At 36.7% G+C, this 19,100-nt stretch overlaps 1 protein-coding gene across 6 annotated transcripts in view; it reads right to left on the bottom strand.

Annotated features, from left to right (window-relative positions):
- Nucleotides 1-19,100, bottom strand: part of LRBA (LPS responsive beige-like anchor protein) — a 772,728-nt gene that overhangs the window by 604,470 nt on the left and 149,158 nt on the right. For 5 of the 6 annotated variants that reach the window (XM_017970205.4, XM_035294467.3, XM_008992610.5 and 2 more), the window contains one exon: nt 504-1,568. In XM_017970205.4, the coding sequence (XP_017825694.2) occupies nt 504-1,568 (1,065 nt within the window). Of the gene's footprint in view, nt 1-503; nt 1,569-4,056; nt 4,188-19,100 lie in introns of those variants that run through there. The other variant, XM_017970208.5, reaches the window with a different exon arrangement.

Here is a 19,100-nt window from a genome sequence, read left to right as displayed (position 1 = left end):
CAACACACTACCAAGCATTGTCTCATGGGTCACTCTGAGATACGGATAGAGGAGAAGGCTGTGCCTTTGGATCTCACAAAGACTCCTCTCTTTTATAGACTTCATAATACAATTTTAAATCACACGCTTGGTAACTAAAATTACCAACTGGCAGGTAGGTAACCGTAGAGCTTATTGGAAAATAATGTACTAAGATTGGGTTAGTCAAATAAAAAGTAAAATGCAAGTGTTTCCAATATTTGTTTTATAAACTGAAATTATACCAATCATTCAAAGTGCTAACTTTTGATCATGCTATGGTAAAAATAATAAAAGCTGCCATTTAATGTACTTACACTAACTGCTAAACACTGTGCTAATGATCTGAAATACAATCTTCACCTTCACTGCATTTATTAGAGAATACAATATGAACCAAATCCAAAATAAAATTTAAGTATATATGCTTGCCCTTTTTTTAACTCAGTGAAAAAATACTTGAAGAAGACAATATATAAAATCACCTCAAGTACATGTCGATGAGGTTGAGGTGCTTCTGCGTTTGTACTCGCCTTCAATTCCAGCCTCTCAGTATCTGTAGCAACACTGGAAACATCCAACTTGGCAATCTTTTGCTCAGAAGCAGCAGAAACCTCAGAGGCATTACCATGACAATCACTAATTAATTTAGTTTCTCTAGTGAGGTTAGTTGCTTTTCTCTCTTCCTCCAGCATCTGACCCAGGTCTGATTCTACACCTCTTTGGGAAACAGTAGTTTCTGGTGACCTAGCTGAAGATCCTGATGCTGTCATAGTCTGAATTCCAGAATCTTTAGAATATTGAGTTTCAGTATTAGTTTGCTTTTCAGCAACAGGTGTTCCTTCTTGACATATTAATTTGTGATCATTGCCAAACATGTCCAGTTTTTCACTGGCTTCAGATGCAGCTGGAGACAAACTATTATCTTGGAGCTCTGTGGGTAGACTAGCTTCCTCAGTAGGACTGCCTTCTATTTTCAGTTCCACATAATCATCATCTTCCTCTTCCTCTACTATAGACTTATCCAAGAACTCTGGCATCTCTGAAGCATCCTCTTCTGAAGGAGAACTTTTAGAAGTAGTTATTTCATTGACAGTCATTGAATCTTTGCCAGTTGTTATAAAAGAATTAGAAGAAATAGTCACAGCTTCTAATATGTCAGAAGATACGTCTAAATCACCTGCATTCCTTGTCTCATTTGTCAATGTTTCTTCCCTCGTGCCTTCATCTGGTAACTCCTGATTTTCTTGCTTAGTTTTCATTTCTTCATAAGATGTATTAGTAGTTTGCAGTTCAATATTAGATGCAGATTCTAGTAAACATGTCTTCTCTATACTTGAATTTTCATTACCATTTGTGGTGAAACAAGGATAGACAGGAGAATCCTTCCTATCTGATTGCTGGGATCCTACTGAGACATTAACATCCCTTCTAATGACAGAGGCTGCTTCAACTGAAGCTGAAGAACAGGGCCCTATTTCTTCATCAGCTTTTCCTTGCTGTTCCCTAAATATATTGGCAAGGTTTTCTTTGTGTATTTCAAAAGTGACCTAGGTGAAAAATGTACAATCACTTAAAATATGCATGAGAAATAAACACAGAATACAATATATAAAATTAAATAATTTTCAAATACATAGTTTATATAATACGATGAAGCTTAATTTCCCTATATTTTATTTTAGTAGAATGATAAATATAAGTTAATCGCAAAAACCTACTCATTAAAAATGACAGCCAGTTTTAATGTTAACAAGTAGTGTAGCATGAAACCACAACAAGAACATAATCATTAGCCTATTCTTAAACATGTATAGGAAAAGGATACACTATTCTAATGGCTACCATAACTTGTACCAGAATCTAAGTATGTACCATTGGGAAGTGTTTTATGCACTGGGTGGCACTTGTTTCAACTGTTTTGAATACCAATTTCCCCAGAAATTGTCCACAGGAGAGATTAAAAATATCAGTTAATTATGCTCACCATTACAGTAGCTCTACATATTATCTATTAAGCTACAAAACCATTATCTCACTAAGCTAATGAATACAAATTATTTTAGCAATGGGAGAAAAAAGATCAAGCCTTTCCCCAAAGTTTAACCATAATTTCCAAAGTTTGAACTAGTCAAAAATAGTCTGAATGTTTCAACTGATCCATACATACATCCATTCATTCCATTTAAATGTGAGTGATTATTATATATTAGGTACTGTGAACATTTCTATATCATGCTTTGCCTTTTACCCAAATAAATAGAAAACAACTGAAAAAGTAAATTTTTTTAAAGAGAGAGCTGTACTTGTTAATGTCACAAAATTTAGAATGTTTTAAATCTCTTATGGATTATTGTATGGCCACTATCATGTGATTTCCATTGATGTTTCAATGTTAACCCCCATCACCCCTTGCAACAAAAATGCCAAAAAACTTTCATACATGCAGAAAGTATAAGCATAATTATAGTTTATTAATCTCAAAGGTGTTTGTTTCTGTAATCTACATTATTATATACAGCAAATTGGACATTCATTCAATAAATCTTTATTGAGCCATAGTATAAGAGGATGGTAGGATAATACAAGAAGAAAAGCTGATTTTTTTAAGCACGAAAATCTATAGGCTTTATTGAATCACAGGAGTATGCACATAGATGAAAAGCAAACAAAAGTAAAAATGACTCTCGATGCAAAAATTTCCTTCTATTGATATTAACTAGCCTTTACTCACAACATATACAGAACATTCATGCCATGTGATATACCTAAAAATAAAAATGTTCGGGGAATAAATATTTTCCTAACTGAATATTTGTAAATATTTCTCTTAATTGTAAATATGTTCTTAATTCTAAAACTTAGAAATCTTTTTATCAAAAAAAAAAAAAATCAGTGATGGTAATCCCATCACTTTAGGAGGCTAAGTTGGGCGAAACACCTGAGGTCAGGTGTTCAAGACCAGCCTGGGCAACATGGCAAAACCCTTTCTCTACTAAAAACACAAAACTCAGCTGGGGCTGGTGGTGCACACCTGTAATCTCAGCTACTTGGGAGGCTGAAATAGGAGAATCACTTGAACCCGGGAAGCAGAGGTTGCAGTGAGCCAAGATAGCACCACTGCATTTCAGCCTGGGTGACAGAGTGAGACTTCTTCTCAAAAAAAAAAAAAGGATTGGTTAGCCTACTGTTTGGGAAACTGACTTTAGAGAGAGCACTTCTGTACCAATAAAACAATTATCATTATCAAAAGAAGCAGGTTACATATTACCAACCTCATTTTGAAAATAGGCCGTTTATTTCTACAATAGCCTGTGTTATAGAATGACATTTTCAATAATCATTTGCTTTGATTTTATATATATTAAAAGTTTTTATAATTTGTATTATACAATGGATCAATAAAAATGAGTGTGTATATATATATAATTTATATGTACATATTAAGAAACAACAATTTTTTTAATTTCACATACCTACCACCCATGTCAAGAAGTAAAACATTACCAGTACCTCACAATTCCCCTATGCGCCCTGCCCAACTATACTCCCTACTTCTCCACTACAATCAGAAGGAAATTACTATCCTGATATTTCTATTGTTCACTGTTTATAAATAGTTTTACCTGGAGGACAGAACTTTGGCAGGTAATTTTAAAGAATAGTTTTACTATCTTGTAAACTTTACTAACATGTTTACTAAACATACCCATTATGTTTAGTTTGAAATACTAAGTCTAACACAAACCTAGCCAATTGTATATTGAAAAGCAATACTGCCACACCTGAGGCTCCCAAGACAAGACAAGATATACAGAATCTGTGAGCTCCAGCAGGGCTTTAGCTTATTTAAGAGAACATGTAAAGCTATTTCTGGGAAGTCTTATAGGCAAGTCATTAGGAAATACAGAGGTCAAGAGAACTGGAGAATCTATCAGAGGTGGTGTGTACCAGGTAGAGTATATTGGCATAAATAAGGTCTGAGAAGTAGACTACTTTATATTTTTCAATTCTAAGCTCACCATGGTGAGCCCTTACCCTAAGAAGTAGGTCGAACCAGAGCATGTCTTTGTGGAGTAAAGTGAGAATCTCCAGGTGATTCAGGCAGTCAAATTAGAAGGGAAAACAGGAACTTAATTAGCACATGGTCAAGGCAAGCAAGCTAAGTACTCTTAATAAGAATAAAGGTCTACCTGTCCTGAGCCAAATTGCTCCAGTCCAGATGGACTGTCATCTGTCTACTACATAGCTGCTATGGGGAGCTCCCTTTCTATAGTCCTGGAGATCCCCTTCATTTCTCTTCTATGTTGTCTCTTCTGTTTCATATATTTCATTTCTTTCCGTTTATTTTATTCTCTCCTTTTGTTCAATATCCAGCAGTGTCTTCTTGGGTAAGGATGCATATAAATGAAATTTTTTGAGATCTCAAATATCTGAAAATGTATTTATTCTAGCTTCATATTTGATTAATAGTCAGAGTATAAAACCATAGGTAGAAAAGCATTTAACTTCAGAATCTGAAATGCTTTTAAAATTCTAAAGTTGGTTGGTTTTTAAATTTGCCCTTAATTTATTTACTCCAATGGTCTAAAAGCTAAATGGCAAATGAATTATCAAGATTATCTTTTTGGGGGCTGTTTTCCTTAAGATATTTGTGACTTTAAAACTGATAATTAATTAATTGCGAGATATTGTTCTAAATTACCCAGCTAAAAGACTAGTCATTAATCTTCACAGTCATTTGATGGCTAATCTATAGCTGTTTGTAATGTTTGGAAAGCACTTCTATAAACTACTAGTTAAAGAAACTTATGAGCTAATGACTATAACATTTCTTTTGCCATTACTTTCAACTTAATTGGGACTCAAATTTACTAATTAGTAGATAAAAGATGAACACAATACATCCAAATGTTAATATTATCTTTTTAATCTATATATTAAAACTGTATAACCTGTAAAATTTAGAATTTTTAAGCTGTCAGACAATGTTTAGCAAGGGCATCTTTTTCATTGCATGTTTTCATATGAAAATACCAGCTAAGTATGATGTTAATTTCTGATTCTTAAGTTATCAGCCTTTGATAAACAAGACGTATCTTTAAAAAAAGGTGGATCTTCCCATATGTAGTATCAACGAGCATAAGTCCCATTCATGAGATCTTTTGTAGAGATTATGATGCACAACAATGGTTTAGGTAACAAATACATTGGTAAAATCAAGCATTACTGACATAAGAGCAATTCTAAGGGTTGTTAGTACTATCCCCATTTATAAATATAGAAAGAACAATGACATGAAAGAATAACTTCTAATCGTTTCTTTTAAAAGAAAGTCATCTTGATCAATTTTAATTTCTTAAAAATAGTCTAAACAGATGCTTTCACGCAAATCTAGGGTATAAACTAGTACAAATTTTTAGAGAGCAATTTAGCAATATCTACTAAAATTTTTTAAAACATGCAGACTCCTTCCTCTGGAAATTCTACTCACAGGAATTTAACCTACAAAATAAGAGTTATATTATTGAAGCAGCCTCACTACTGCTCAATGATAAGGAACAAAGTATACATCAATAGATCTTTTAAAATATCTCCTCTACCAATTTTAACAAATATAATTTTGGAGAATGGTGGAATATAAAACGAACACTCATAAATAAAGCCCTAACTCCCTGGGACAGAGCACCTGAGGAAAAAAAGGCAGTTTATGAGTTCTGCTGCAGCAGACTTAAACGTACCTGCCTAGCAGCTCTGAAAGAACAACGGAGCTCACAGCTCAACACTTGAGCTCCTATAAAAAACAGGCTGTCTCTTCAAGCAGCTTCCTGACCCCCGTATATCCAAAGAGTCACCTCACAAAAGACTGATCAGACTGACATTTGGCGGGCATCATTATGGGACAAAGATAACAGAAGAAGAAACTGGTAGCAACCCGTACTGTTCTGCAGCTGCTGCAGGTGATCCCCAGGCAAGCAGGGCCTGGAGTGAACCTCAGCAGTCCTACAGCAGAGGGGCCAGACTGTTAGAAGGAAAATTAAGAAACAGAAATAACGTCATCATCAACAACCTGGACGTCCACTCAGAGACTGAATCTGAAAATCAGCAACTACACAGACAACAGGTGGATAACTCCACAAAGACGGGAAGAAACCAGCACAAAAAGAGGAAAACACCTGAAACCAGAACACCTCTCCTCCTAGAAGGGATCACAACTCCTCACCAGCAAGGGAACAAAGCTGGATTGACAATGAGTGTGATGAAATGACAGAATCAGAATTCAGAAGGTGGGTAATGAGAAACTTCCATGAGCTAAAAGAACATGTTCTAACTCAATGCAAAGAAACTAAGACCCTTGAAAAAACATTTGAGGAAATGATAACAAGAATGGACAACTTAGAGAGGAACCTGAGTGAACTGATGGAGCTGAAAAACACAACACGAGAACTTCGCGAAGCATGCACAAGTTTCAACAGCCAAATTGACCAAGCAGAAGAAAGGATATCAGAGGTCAAAGATCAACTCAATGAAATGAAACGAGAAGCCAAGATTAGAAAAAAAAGCACAAAAAGGAATGAACAAAGTCTCCAAGAAATGTGGAACTATGTGAAGAGACCTAATCTACGTTTGATATGTGTACCTCAATGTGACGAAGAGAATGAATCCAAAGTGAAAAATACTCTTCAGGATTATTATCCAGGAAAATGTCCCCAACCTAGCAAGGAAGGCCAATATTCAAGTCCAGGAAATACAGAGAACACCACAAAGATATTCTGCAAGAAGAGCAACCCCAAGGAACATAATCATCAGATTCACCAGGGTTGAAATGAAGGAGAAAATGCTAAGGGCAGCCAGAGAGAAAGGTCGGATCACCCACAAAGGGAAGCCCATCAGACTCACAGCAGATCTCTCAGCAGAAACCCCACAAGCCAGAAGAGAGTCGGGACCAATATTCAACATCCTTAAAGAAAAGAACTTTCAACCCAGAATTTCATATCCAGCCAAACTGAGCTTCATAAGTGAAGGAAAAATAAAATCCTTTGCGAACAAGCAAATACTCAAGAGATTTTGTCACCACCAGGCCTGCTTTGCAAGAGCTCCTGAAAGAGGCACTATGCATAGAAAGGAACAACCAGTACCAGCCACTCCAAAAACATTCCAAATGCTAAAGAGCATCAACAAAATTAAGAATCTGCATCAACTAACGGGCAAAACAGCCAGCTGGCATCAAAATGGCAGGATCAAATTCACACATAACAGTATTAACCCTAAATGTAAATGGGCTAAATGCACCAATCAAAAGACACAGACTGGCAAATGGGATAAAAAGCCAAAACCCATCGTTGTGCTGTATCCAGGAAACCCATCTCACATGCAAGGATCACAAAGGCTCAAAATAAAGGGATGGAGGAAGATTTACCAAGCAAATGGAGAGCAAAAAAAAAAAAAAAAAACAAAAACAAAAGTTGCAATTCTCGTCTCTGATAAAATAGACTTTAAAGCAACAAACATCAACAGACAAAAAAGGACATTACATAATGGTAAAAGGATCAATACAACAAGAACAGCTAACCATCCTAAATATATACCCACCCAACACAGGAGCACACAGATATATAAGGCAAGCTGTTAATGACTTACAAAGAGACTTAGACTCCCACACAATAATAGTGGGAGACTTTAACACCCCACTGTCAATATTAGACAGATCAACCAGACAGAAAATTAACAAGGATATCCAGGACGTGAACTCAGACCTGGAACAAGAAAACCCGACAGACATTTACAGAACTCTCCACCCCAAATCCACAGAATATACATTATTCTCAGCACCACATCATACCTACTCGAAAACTGACCACATAATTGGAAGTAAATCATTCCACGGCAAACGCAAAAGAACGGAAATTATAACAAACAGTCTCTCAAACCACAGTGCAATCAAGTTAGAACTCAGAATTCAGAAACTAACTCTGTACCGCACAGCTTCATGGAAACTGAACAACTGCCTCTTGAATGTTAATTGGATAAAAAATGAAATGAAGGCAGAAATAAAGAAGTTCTTCGAGACCAACGAGAATGAAGACACAACATACCAGAATCTCTGAGACACATTGAAAGCAGTCTCTAGAGAAAAATAGATAGCAATAAGTGCCCACATGAGAAGAGTGGAGAAATCCAAAATTGACACCCTATGGTCAAAATTGAAAGAGCTAGAGGAGCGAGATCAAAAAAACTCAAAACCTAGCAGAAGACAAGAAATAACTAAGATCAGAGCAGAACTGAAGGTGATAGAGACACGAAAAACCCTTCAAAAAAAAAAAAATCAATAAATCCAGGAGCTGGTTTTTCGAAAAGATCAACAAAATAGACCACTAGCCAGATTAATTTTAAAAAAAGAGAATAACCAAATAGATGAAATAAAAAAAACGATAAAGGGGATATCACCACAGATTCCACAGAAATACAAACCATTATCAGAGAATATTACAAACAACTCTATGCACATAAACTAGTAAACCTGGAAGAAATGGATAAATTCCTGGACACTTGCATCCTACCAAGCCTAAACCAGGAAGAAGTTAAAACCATGAATAGACCAATAACAAGATCTGAAGTTGAGGCAGCAATTAAAAGCCTACCACACAAAAAAAGCCCGGGTCCAGATGGGTTCACAGCCGAATTCTACCAGACACACAAAGAGGAGCTGGTACCATTCCTTCTGAAACTATTCCAAATAATCCAAAAAGAGGGAATCTTTCCCAAATCATTTTATGAGACCAACACCATCCTGATACCAAAACCCAGCAGAGACCCAACGAGAAAAGAAAACTTCAGGCCAATATCCATGATGAACGTAGATGCAAAAATCTTCAATAAAATACTGGCAAGCTGATTGCAACAGCACATCAAAAAGCTTATTTATCATGATCAAGTAGGATTCATCCCGGGGATGCAAGGCTGGTTCAACATACGCAAGTCTATAAACGTAATTCACCACATAAACAGAACCAAAAACAAAAACCACATGATTATCTCAATTGACGCAGAGAAGGCCTTTGACAAAATTCAACAGCCCTTTATGCTAAAAACCCTCAATAAACTCGGTATTGATGGAACGTATCTCAAAATAATAAAAGCTATTTTTGACAAACCAACAGCCAATATCATACTGAATGGGCAAAAACTGGAAGCATTCCCTTTGAAATCTGGCACTAGACACGGATGCCCTCTCTCACCACTCCTATTCAATATAGTACTGGAAGTTCTAGCCACAGCAATCAGGCAAAAAAAAAGAAATAAAGGGTATTCAAATAGGAAAGGAGGAAGCCAAATTGTCTCTATTTGCAGACAACATGATAGTATATCTAGAAGACCCCACCGTCTCAGCCCAAAAACTCCTGAAACTGATAAGCAACTTCAGCAAAGTCTCAGGATACAAAATCAATGTGCAAAAATCACAAGCATTCCTATACACCAATAACAGACTTAAAGAGAGCCAAATCAAGAACGAACTGCCATTCACAATTGCTACAAAGAGAATAAAATACCTAGGAATACAACTAACAAGGAACGTAAAGGACCTCTTCAAGAACTACAAACCACTGCTCAACGAAATCAGAGAGGACACAAACAGATGGAGAAACATTCCATGTTCATGGTTAGGAAGAATCAGTATCGTGAAAATGGCCATACTGCCCAAAGTAATTTACAAATTCAACACTATCCCCATCAAGCTACCAATGACCTTCTTGACAGAACTAGAAAAAACTATTTTAAACTTCATATGGAACCAAAAGAGAGCCCACATAGCCAAGTCAACTGTAAGTAAAAAGAACACACCGGGAGGCATCACACTACTGGACTTCAAACTATATTACAAGGCTACAGTAATCAAAACAGCATGGTACTGGTACCAAAACCGAGATATAGACCAATGGAACAGAACAGAGGCATCGGAGGCAACACAACATATCTACAACTATACAATCTTTGATAAACCTGACAAAACCAAGCAATGGGGAAAGGATTCCCTGTTTAATAAACGGTGTTGGGAAAACTCGCTAGCCATGTGAAGAAAGCAGAAACTGGACCCCTTCCTGACACCTTACACTAAAATTAACTCCAGATGGATTAAAGACTTAAACATAAGACCTGGCACCATAAAAACCCTAGAAGAAAATCTAGGCAAAACCATTCAGGACATAGGAGTAGGCAAGGACTTCATGACCAGAAAACCAAAAGCATTGGCAACAAAAGCCAAAATAGACAAATGGGACCTAATGAAACTCCACAGCTTCTGCATGGCAAAAGAAACAGTCATTAGAGTGAATTGGCAACCAACAGAATGGGAAAAAATTTTTGCAGTTTACCCATCTGACAAAGGGCTGATATCCAGAATTTACAAAGAACTCAAACAGATTTACAAGAAAAAAACAAACAAGCCCATTCAAAAGTGGGCAAAGGATATGAACAGACACTTTACAAAAGAAGACATACAAGAGGCCAACAAACATATCAAAAAATGTTCATCATCACTGGTCATTAGAGAGATGCAAATCAAAACCACATTGAGATACCATCTCACGCCAGTTAGAATGGTGACCATTAAAAAATCTGGAGACAACAGATGCTGGAGTGGATGTGGTGAAATAGAAACACTTTTACACTGCTGGTGGGAGTGTAAATTAGTTCAACCATTGTGGAAGACAGTGTGGCAATTCCTCAAGGACCTAGAAATAGAAATTCCATTTGACCCAGCAATCCCATTATTGGGTATATATTCAAAAGATTATAAATCATTCTACTATAAGGACACGTGAACATGAATGTTCATTACAGCACTGTTTACAATAGCAAAGACCTGGAATCAACCCAAATTTCCATCAATAATAGACTGGACAGGGAAAATGTGGCACATATACACCATGGAATATATGGAGCAATCAAAAACGATGAGTTCATGTCCTTTGTAGGGACATCGATGAACCTGGAGAACATCATTCTCAGCAAACTGACACAAGAACAGAAAAGGAAATACTGCATGTTCTCACTCACAGGCAGGTGTTGAACAATGAGAACACATGGACACAGGAAGGGGATCACAACACACTGGGGTCTGTTGGGGGGAATAGTGGAGGGACAGCAGGGGGTGGGTAGTTGGGGAGAGATAGCATGGGAAGAAATGCCAGATATAGGTGAAGGGGAGGAAGGTAGCAAATCACACTGCCATATGTGTACCTATGCAACTATCTTGCACGTTCTTTACATGTAACCCAAAACCTAAAATGCAATAAAAAATAAAAATAAAAAATAAAGCTAAGAATACTTTTAGCCAGGAACAAAGGTGCATGCCTGCAGTCCCAGCTACAGGAGAGGCTGAAGGGAGAGGATCACTTGAGCCAAGGAGTACCAGGCTGTAGTGTGCTCTATATAATGGCACTCTAGCCTGGACAGCATAGTAAGCTTGTCTCTCTCTTTTTTTTTTTTTTTTCAAGTACCATTTAAATTTGGTAAAAACGCACACACAAACACACACACAGAAATCATATATTTTTAAAGAATTACGTAGCAACTGAAGTATAAAGTGCTGACAATCCATGAAATGTGGAAATTTTTAATTTTTTTAATTTTTGTGAAATAGAGTCTGACTCCATCACCCAGGCTGGAGTGCAGTGGCATAATTTCAGCTCACTGCAGCTTCAGCATCCCATGTTCAAGTGATTTTCATACCTCCAACCTCAAGTAGCTGGAACCACAGGCATGCACCACCACTCCTGGGCAGTGTTCATATTTTTAGTAGAGACAGGGTTTCACCATGTTGGCCGGGCTGGTCTTAAATTCTTGGCCTCAAGTGATCCACCTGCCTCGACCTCCCAAAATGCTGGCTGGCATGAGTCACCATGCCTAGCCAATTTTGTAACTTTTGAAATTTCTTCAAACAAGTCGCTTTTATTCTTATACAGCTACCATAAACACATATATATTTTTCTATAGGCCAGCTCATATCTTATTATTTTAAAAATAATTTTAAGAAACCAATTAGAGAATTTTTTTTAAAAATCTTATTTCCTGCTGGGTGCGGTAGCTCACACTTGTAATCCCAGCACTTTGGGAGGCTGAGACGGGTGGATCACCTGAGGTTGGGAGTTCGAGACCAGCCTGACTAACATGGAGAAACCCCAACTCTACTAAAAATACAACATTAGCCGGGTGGGTTGGTGCAAGCCTGCAATCCCAGCTACTTCGGAGGCTGAGGCAGAAGAATTGCTTGAATCCAGGACGCAGAGGTTGCAGTGAGACAAGATTGCACTGCTGCACTCCAGTCGGGCAACAAGAGCGAAACTCCATCTCAAAACAAACAAACAAAAAAACAAAATCTTACTTCCACATGCTTTTACCCAATCTAAATAGTACTTTCTTCTTAGATACAGTGACTAAAATTTCATCAGATTACAGTAAACAGTAAGTAAAATCTTCAGATATTTCAAATAATCAAGATAGTTAAGGACTTTATCCCCAAATTCACCATTTAGGAGGAAGTCCAATTCATATTATACTTTAAACTCCAGCATGACTAATCTTATTCATTTTAAGTCTGAAACCTATTCTCCTAATGGCGATATGAGTCTAGACAAAATACAGTATCTAAGGTGTTGGTTTTATTTGTTTAGAAAATTCTCATACTTCAGAATATTTTAAATGCCTTAATTTAAATTTTAATGAATGAGTAAAAGCATTTTACCATACCAAGAGAAAAAACTACTATTTAAGCACAAAAAAAATATTCAATTTGAAGCCAAAAAAAAAGACAAGGAAAAAAATGAAAACCTAGACAACAAATAAGGCAATGAAATCACAAAGGTTACTAGGTGCACACTTTAAAACCCTGAGACCAAAGTAACCAACATAGTACAGTTATACTAGAAGAGCCTATTACGGCTTATAAAACCCAGTTTGGCTGCTGGAGGAGAGGCATACAGTGACAAACAGCTTCCCTGCTACAAAGGTGGCAGGAAATCTATCAAACTGGACAATAAAATTGCAATTGAGTTTCTTTGGCTTTTTATAGCAGCAGCATGTATCCTGATGTAACTCTGCAAAAGCTATCCAATTCTCAACATTAGTTCTTTACACATCAGTTCTTTATCAAGAACCATGCTATAAATTTGTGATATTGAGATTCAAAATGACTGCAAAAAGGAAAGAGTAAGTATGAAAGTATTTTAAAATCTTCAGAATGGGTATTTTTAAAGAAAAGAAAATTTTGTTCCAATAATTTCAGTGGAATTTTTAACAGATGCTACAAATTGTTCACCTACTTACTGAATCACTACAGCTCTAAGCGATCTAAATTCTAAGCTTTATTAAATAATGATTTGAAGAGCCTTACAGCATAAGTTTGTTTTATTTTAAAAATAGCTTTAAAGATTTAAAATTCCAAAAAACTTGACAGCATCAAATAAATTACTTTGTATAAACCTCATGAAACACAAAAGCCTTTTAAAAATAAATAAAATCTGCACAAAGGAATAAAATTAAAAGACACGTATGAAACACTAAAATGAAAGGTGAACAAGAACCAACTTATAACTTTAAATTTTTATTTTCCCTGTCATAAGTAATGTTTTAGCATGTAGTTTTCAAAGTATACTTTCATAGCAAAAAGTGATAGGTCTAGTTTTACTGAGATAAAAAGACTCCATGATTAACTTAGCATTATCCCATCTTACAAATGAATAGTAAAACCTGAGTCAGCGTTGTTCTTGCTCAAAAGTAGGCACTAGAGACCTTGCCTCAAAGCAACTATTTCCTTCTGAAAAATCTTAAGATCTGTTTAAAACCATAAGTCATTGAACTAAAGAAACATATAAACTAAACTACAGTCATGCATCACTTAATCATGAAGACATGTTCCAAGAAATTCATCATTAAGCAGTTTCATCATAAGAACATCACAGAATGTACTTACACAAACCTAGATTGTATCACCTACTGTATACCTAGGCTCTACGGTATAGCATATTACTCCTAAGCTACAAACCTATATAGCTCATTACTGTACAGAAGATTGCAGACAACCGTAACACAATATATGTATTTTTGTATCTATTTTTTTTTAATGTTTTAATTTTTGTTTTAACAAAAGACTGAGTCTCGCTCTGTGAGCCAGGCTGGAGTACAGTGGCATAATCATAGTTCACCTTTACTTCAAACTCCTAGACTCAAGTGATCCTCCCATCTCAGCCTCCTGAATAGCTAGAAATACAGGTGCATGCCACCATCTCAGCTAAGGTGGGGTGTGTGTGTGTGTATATATCTAGTCTCACAATGTTGCCCAGACTGGTCTCAAATTCTCGGCCTCAAGCCATCTTTCTGCCTTGGCCTCCCAAAGTACTGGGATTAGGGGTGTGAGCCATCATTCCCAGCCCTTACATGTGTGTATATAAGGTTTACATATGTGTATCTAAACATATATAAACACAGAAAAGGTATAGTAAAAATACAATATAGAGGATTTAAAATGGTACTTACAGAAGGTATTTACCATGAATGGAACTTATAAAACTAGAAGTTACCCTGGGTCAATCAGTGAGTGAGTGGTGAGTAAATGTGTAGGTCTAGTACACTATAGTAGACTTTATAAACACTGTAAATATAAGCTACAGTGTTTTCTAAAGTCTATGGTATTTTTAAAAGCTACTTTTCTTTGTTCAATAACAAATTAACCTTAGCTTACTGAAACATTTGTATAAACATTTTAATTTTTAAAACTTTTTGACTTTTGAAATCAAATTTAACTTAAAACACATTGTACAAATGTACAAAAAAATTATGTGCCAGGAAAAAATTACACCTGTAATCCCAGCTACTTGGGAGGCTAAGGCATGAGAATCGCTTGAATCTGGGAAGTACAGGTTGCAGTGAGCCAAGATTGCGCTACTGCACTCCAGCCTGGGGGACAGAGCAAGACTCTAATTCCAAAAATAAACAAACAAACAAAAAAGGCCAGGCATGGTGGCTCACAACCGTAATCCTCGCACTTTGGGAGGTTAAGGTTAACCGATTGCCTAAGCTCAGGAGTTCAAGACTAGTCTGGGCAACATGGCAAAAACCCATCTCTACTAAAAATACAAAAAAAATTAGCTGGGTATGGAAGTACATGCCTGTAGTCCCAGCTACTCCAGAGGCTGAGGCAGGAAAATCACTTGATCTGGGGAGGCGGAAGTTGCAGTGAGCCAAGATCACACCATTGCACTCTAGCCTGGGGAACAGAGGAAGACTGTATCTCAAAAAAAAAAAAAAAAAAAAAAAAAATTCTGACCAGGTGTAGCAGCTTATGCCTATAGTCCCAGCACTTTTGAAGGACCAGGCGGGAGGACCAGTTGAGTCCAGGAGTTGAAGACCCACCTGAGCAATATGGTAAGACCCCCATCTCTACAAAAAACTTTAAAAATTAGGCAGGTGTGGCAGCACATGCCTGTAGTCCCACCTACTCAGGAGGTTGAGGTGAGAGGATCACTTGAGCCCAGGAGTTTGAATTACAGTGAGCTACAGTCATACCACTACACTTCACTTGTCTCAAAAAAAAATTTTTTTCCCTTTCTCTATAACCTTATTCCAAAAGCTTTTTTCTCTTTTAAAAATTATTATTATTATTATTACTTTCTAAATGTTTTTGTTAGAAACTAAGATACAAGCCAGCCATGGTGGCTCATGCCTATAATCCCAGTACTTTGGGAGGTGGGGGTGAGTGGATCACCTGAGGCCAGGAGGTCGAGACCACCCTGGACTACATGGCAAAACCCTGTCTCTACTAAAAATACAAAAATTAGCCAGGCTTGGTGGCAGGCACCTGTAATCCCAGCTACTCAGGAGGCTGAGGCACAGCGCTTGAACCCGGGAGGTGGAGATTGCAGTGAGCTGAGATCGTGCCACTGCACTCTAGCCTGAGTGAAAGCAAAACTCTTTTGCTTGAGTTTATACAGCTATTCATTACTATGAATCGGTATTGACACTCTGTCTCCAAAGTCCATATTGTTTCACTGCTTACACAAATGGATTGAAAACTGGATATAAATACTTAATCATAAATGCTTACAAGCTCAAAACATCTGAGATATCACCCAATTCAACTCCTTCATTTTGTATATAGGGAACTCAAAAAGACTAATCTATTCACCCTAAATATCCTATTATTTTCTAAAGTAGCAATTCTCAAATTTTTGGTCTCAAGACACTTTATATTCTTTTTCTTTTTGAGACAAGAGTCTTGCTCTGTCACCAGCTAGAGGGCAGTGGTGGGATCTCAGCTCACTGCAACCCTCACCTCCTGGGTTCAAGTGATTCTCCTGCCTCAGTCTCCCAAGTAGCTGGGACTACAGGCACGCTCCACCATGCCCAGCTAATTTCTGTATTTTTAGTAGAGACACGGATTTTACCATGTTGGCCTGGATGGTCTCAAACTCTTGATCTCATGATCCACCCTCCTTGGCCTCCCAAAGTGCTGGGATTATATGCATGAGCCACCACACCTGGTCAATACTTTTACATTTGTAAAAAGTATTAAGGTCCCCAAAGACCCTTTGTCTATGTGGATTATATCTATTACTGCTTGTATTCGAAATTAACTGAGAACTTTTACAAATATTAACCTGCTTATAAAAAAAAAAACCTCAATATATAATATAAATAACATTTGTTGAAAATGATTATTTTTCAAAACCAAACAGTAAAGAAAATAGCACTATTTTTCTTATTTTTGTGAATTTATTTAAAGTCTGGCTTCATAGAAGACAACTACATTCTCATATTTGCTTTTGCATTTAATCTTTTGCATATATTGGTTTGGTTGAGTATACAAAGAAAATCTACCCTCATATAAATATGTAGTAGGAAAGAAGGACCTCAGAGACCCCATGAAAAGGTCTCATGGGACCCCAAGTTCAGTCTTTTGTTTTTTGTTTTTTGAGATAGAATCTCATTCTCACGCAGGCTGGAGTGCAGTGGTGTGATCTTGGCTCACTGCAACCTCTGCCTCCTGGGTTCAGGTGATTCTCCTGCCTCCGTCTCCCAAGTACCTGGGATTACAGGCATGCGCCACCATGCCCAGCTAATGTTTGTATTTTAGTAGAGATAGAGTTTCACCTTGTTGGCCAGGCTGTTCTTGAACTCCTGACCTCAAGTGATCCAGCCGCCCCACCTGTGATTACATGCATGTGCCACTGAGCCCATCTGCCCTCCCAAGGTCTTTAGGTTACACTTTAACAATAACTGCTTTAAAGGTTATACTCCTCTAGCCATCTTGCCTTAGGACTTGAAGAAACTAAGGTGAACTGACATATATTTGTTAAAAAATATTTAAAATCTGCTTTATTCTGGGTACTTCCCTAACCTAAAATCTCCCCTAGAAATCTCTGAAATCTACTCCAAATGTATATGAGGCCCAAATTCAACCCTATTTGTCTTACAATCTTTTGTAAACGGCAACATAGTATGAGGAAAAAAAAAAAAATCAGTCTAGTTGCAGCAGCCTACTGCAATAGAAATGAGAACATCTGGGCATCAGCACAAACTAAAGTTACAGAAAGGATGGCAAACAGTTCCTGTAATGAGTCAAATAATAAATATTTTAGGCTTTCGGTGCCATAGCATTGATGTAACACATATAACTATCCTTACGGTGTGAAAGCAGCCATATACAATATATAATGAAGAGGAGTGGATAAGTTCTAGTATAATTTTATTTAGATTTGACCCTTAAGCCCATGGCTAGCTGAATTTTGTTTTAGACAGAACTGTTCAGCCTCAAAAATACAGTGACCAAAACAAAGCCATTTTATAAAATCAGATCTCTTTTCTTATTTACAAATGGAATTTATTCCTTATAAATACTTGCAATAGAAGCATACTTTCTTGTCAATGAGGAAAGAGGAGGCAGAATGAATAATTTGTAGGTACTTTCAGTAATTAAAAGCTATTCAAACACCTAGAAACATGTAATTAGGGAGACCAAGTTTTGCTTTTGTCACCCAGGCTGGAATGCAAAGGCTCCATCTCATGTCACTATAACTTCCCCATCCCGGGTTCAAGCCATTCCCCTGCCTCAGCCTCCCGAGTATCTGAGATTACAGGTGCACGTGGTGACACCAAGCTAACTTTCATATTTTGAGTAGAGATGGGGTCTCACCATGTTGGCCAGGCTAGTCTTGAACTTCTGACCTCAGGTGATTGACCCACCTCAGCCTCCCAAAGTGCTGGGATTACAAATGTGAGCCACCTCGCCCAGCCAAAAATGGCAATATATTCTACAGAATGGCAAAATATTCCAGAATAACTTTGATAGTCAGTAAAATGAAGCACTTAAAGATATACAAAAATTATCATTCTTGGTATTTATTCCTTCTAGCCAACTTTTTATTAAATAGATATATAATTATACAATATTCCTTCTGAGTAAAGAAAGAATTCTTAAGAGTGGAAAAACATACACCATAAATGAAACTAATAAATCTTAATACATTACTTGAAATGTAAATTTTCCTCAGAAGGTACAAATATAAAACTCCAAAAATAATTAGATAATCCATAAATCGGGAGAAGATATTCATAAATAACAGGTAGCAAAAGATTAAGAATGAGACTATCTAAAGAACTCCCACAAAACAAGAAAACACAGATCAAGATTATGGTGATACAGCATTTTAAATTTACCAAATTGACAAATTTTTAAACTCCAGCATAAAATGTAGGTGATGTGAAGCAATGAGAACTTAAACATTGTAGGTGAGATGTAAACTGATACAATACTTTAGAATACTATATTGTATTGGAATACAATATTTTGGAAAATAATTTGCATTATCTTCTAAAGTTCACCATTTGCACCTTACAAGTCAGCAATTCTAGGAATATATGCAAAAAATTCTTGAATAAGCACAAAATGTATACAAAAATGCTCATTAATTGGTAAATAAATAAAGTCATGCCATGGAATACATTACAACTGAGAAAATGAACACAGCTACATGGGTCAATGTGAATGGAACTCAAACAATAATAAGTAAAAACAGTAATTAACA

This window comes from Callithrix jacchus, chromosome 3 (assembly GCF_049354715.1).
Source record: "Callithrix jacchus isolate 240 chromosome 3, calJac240_pri, whole genome shotgun sequence".
NCBI classification, from domain to species: domain Eukaryota; kingdom Metazoa; phylum Chordata; class Mammalia; order Primates; family Cebidae; genus Callithrix; species Callithrix jacchus.
This window is presented reverse-complemented; position numbering and strand designations above follow the sequence as displayed.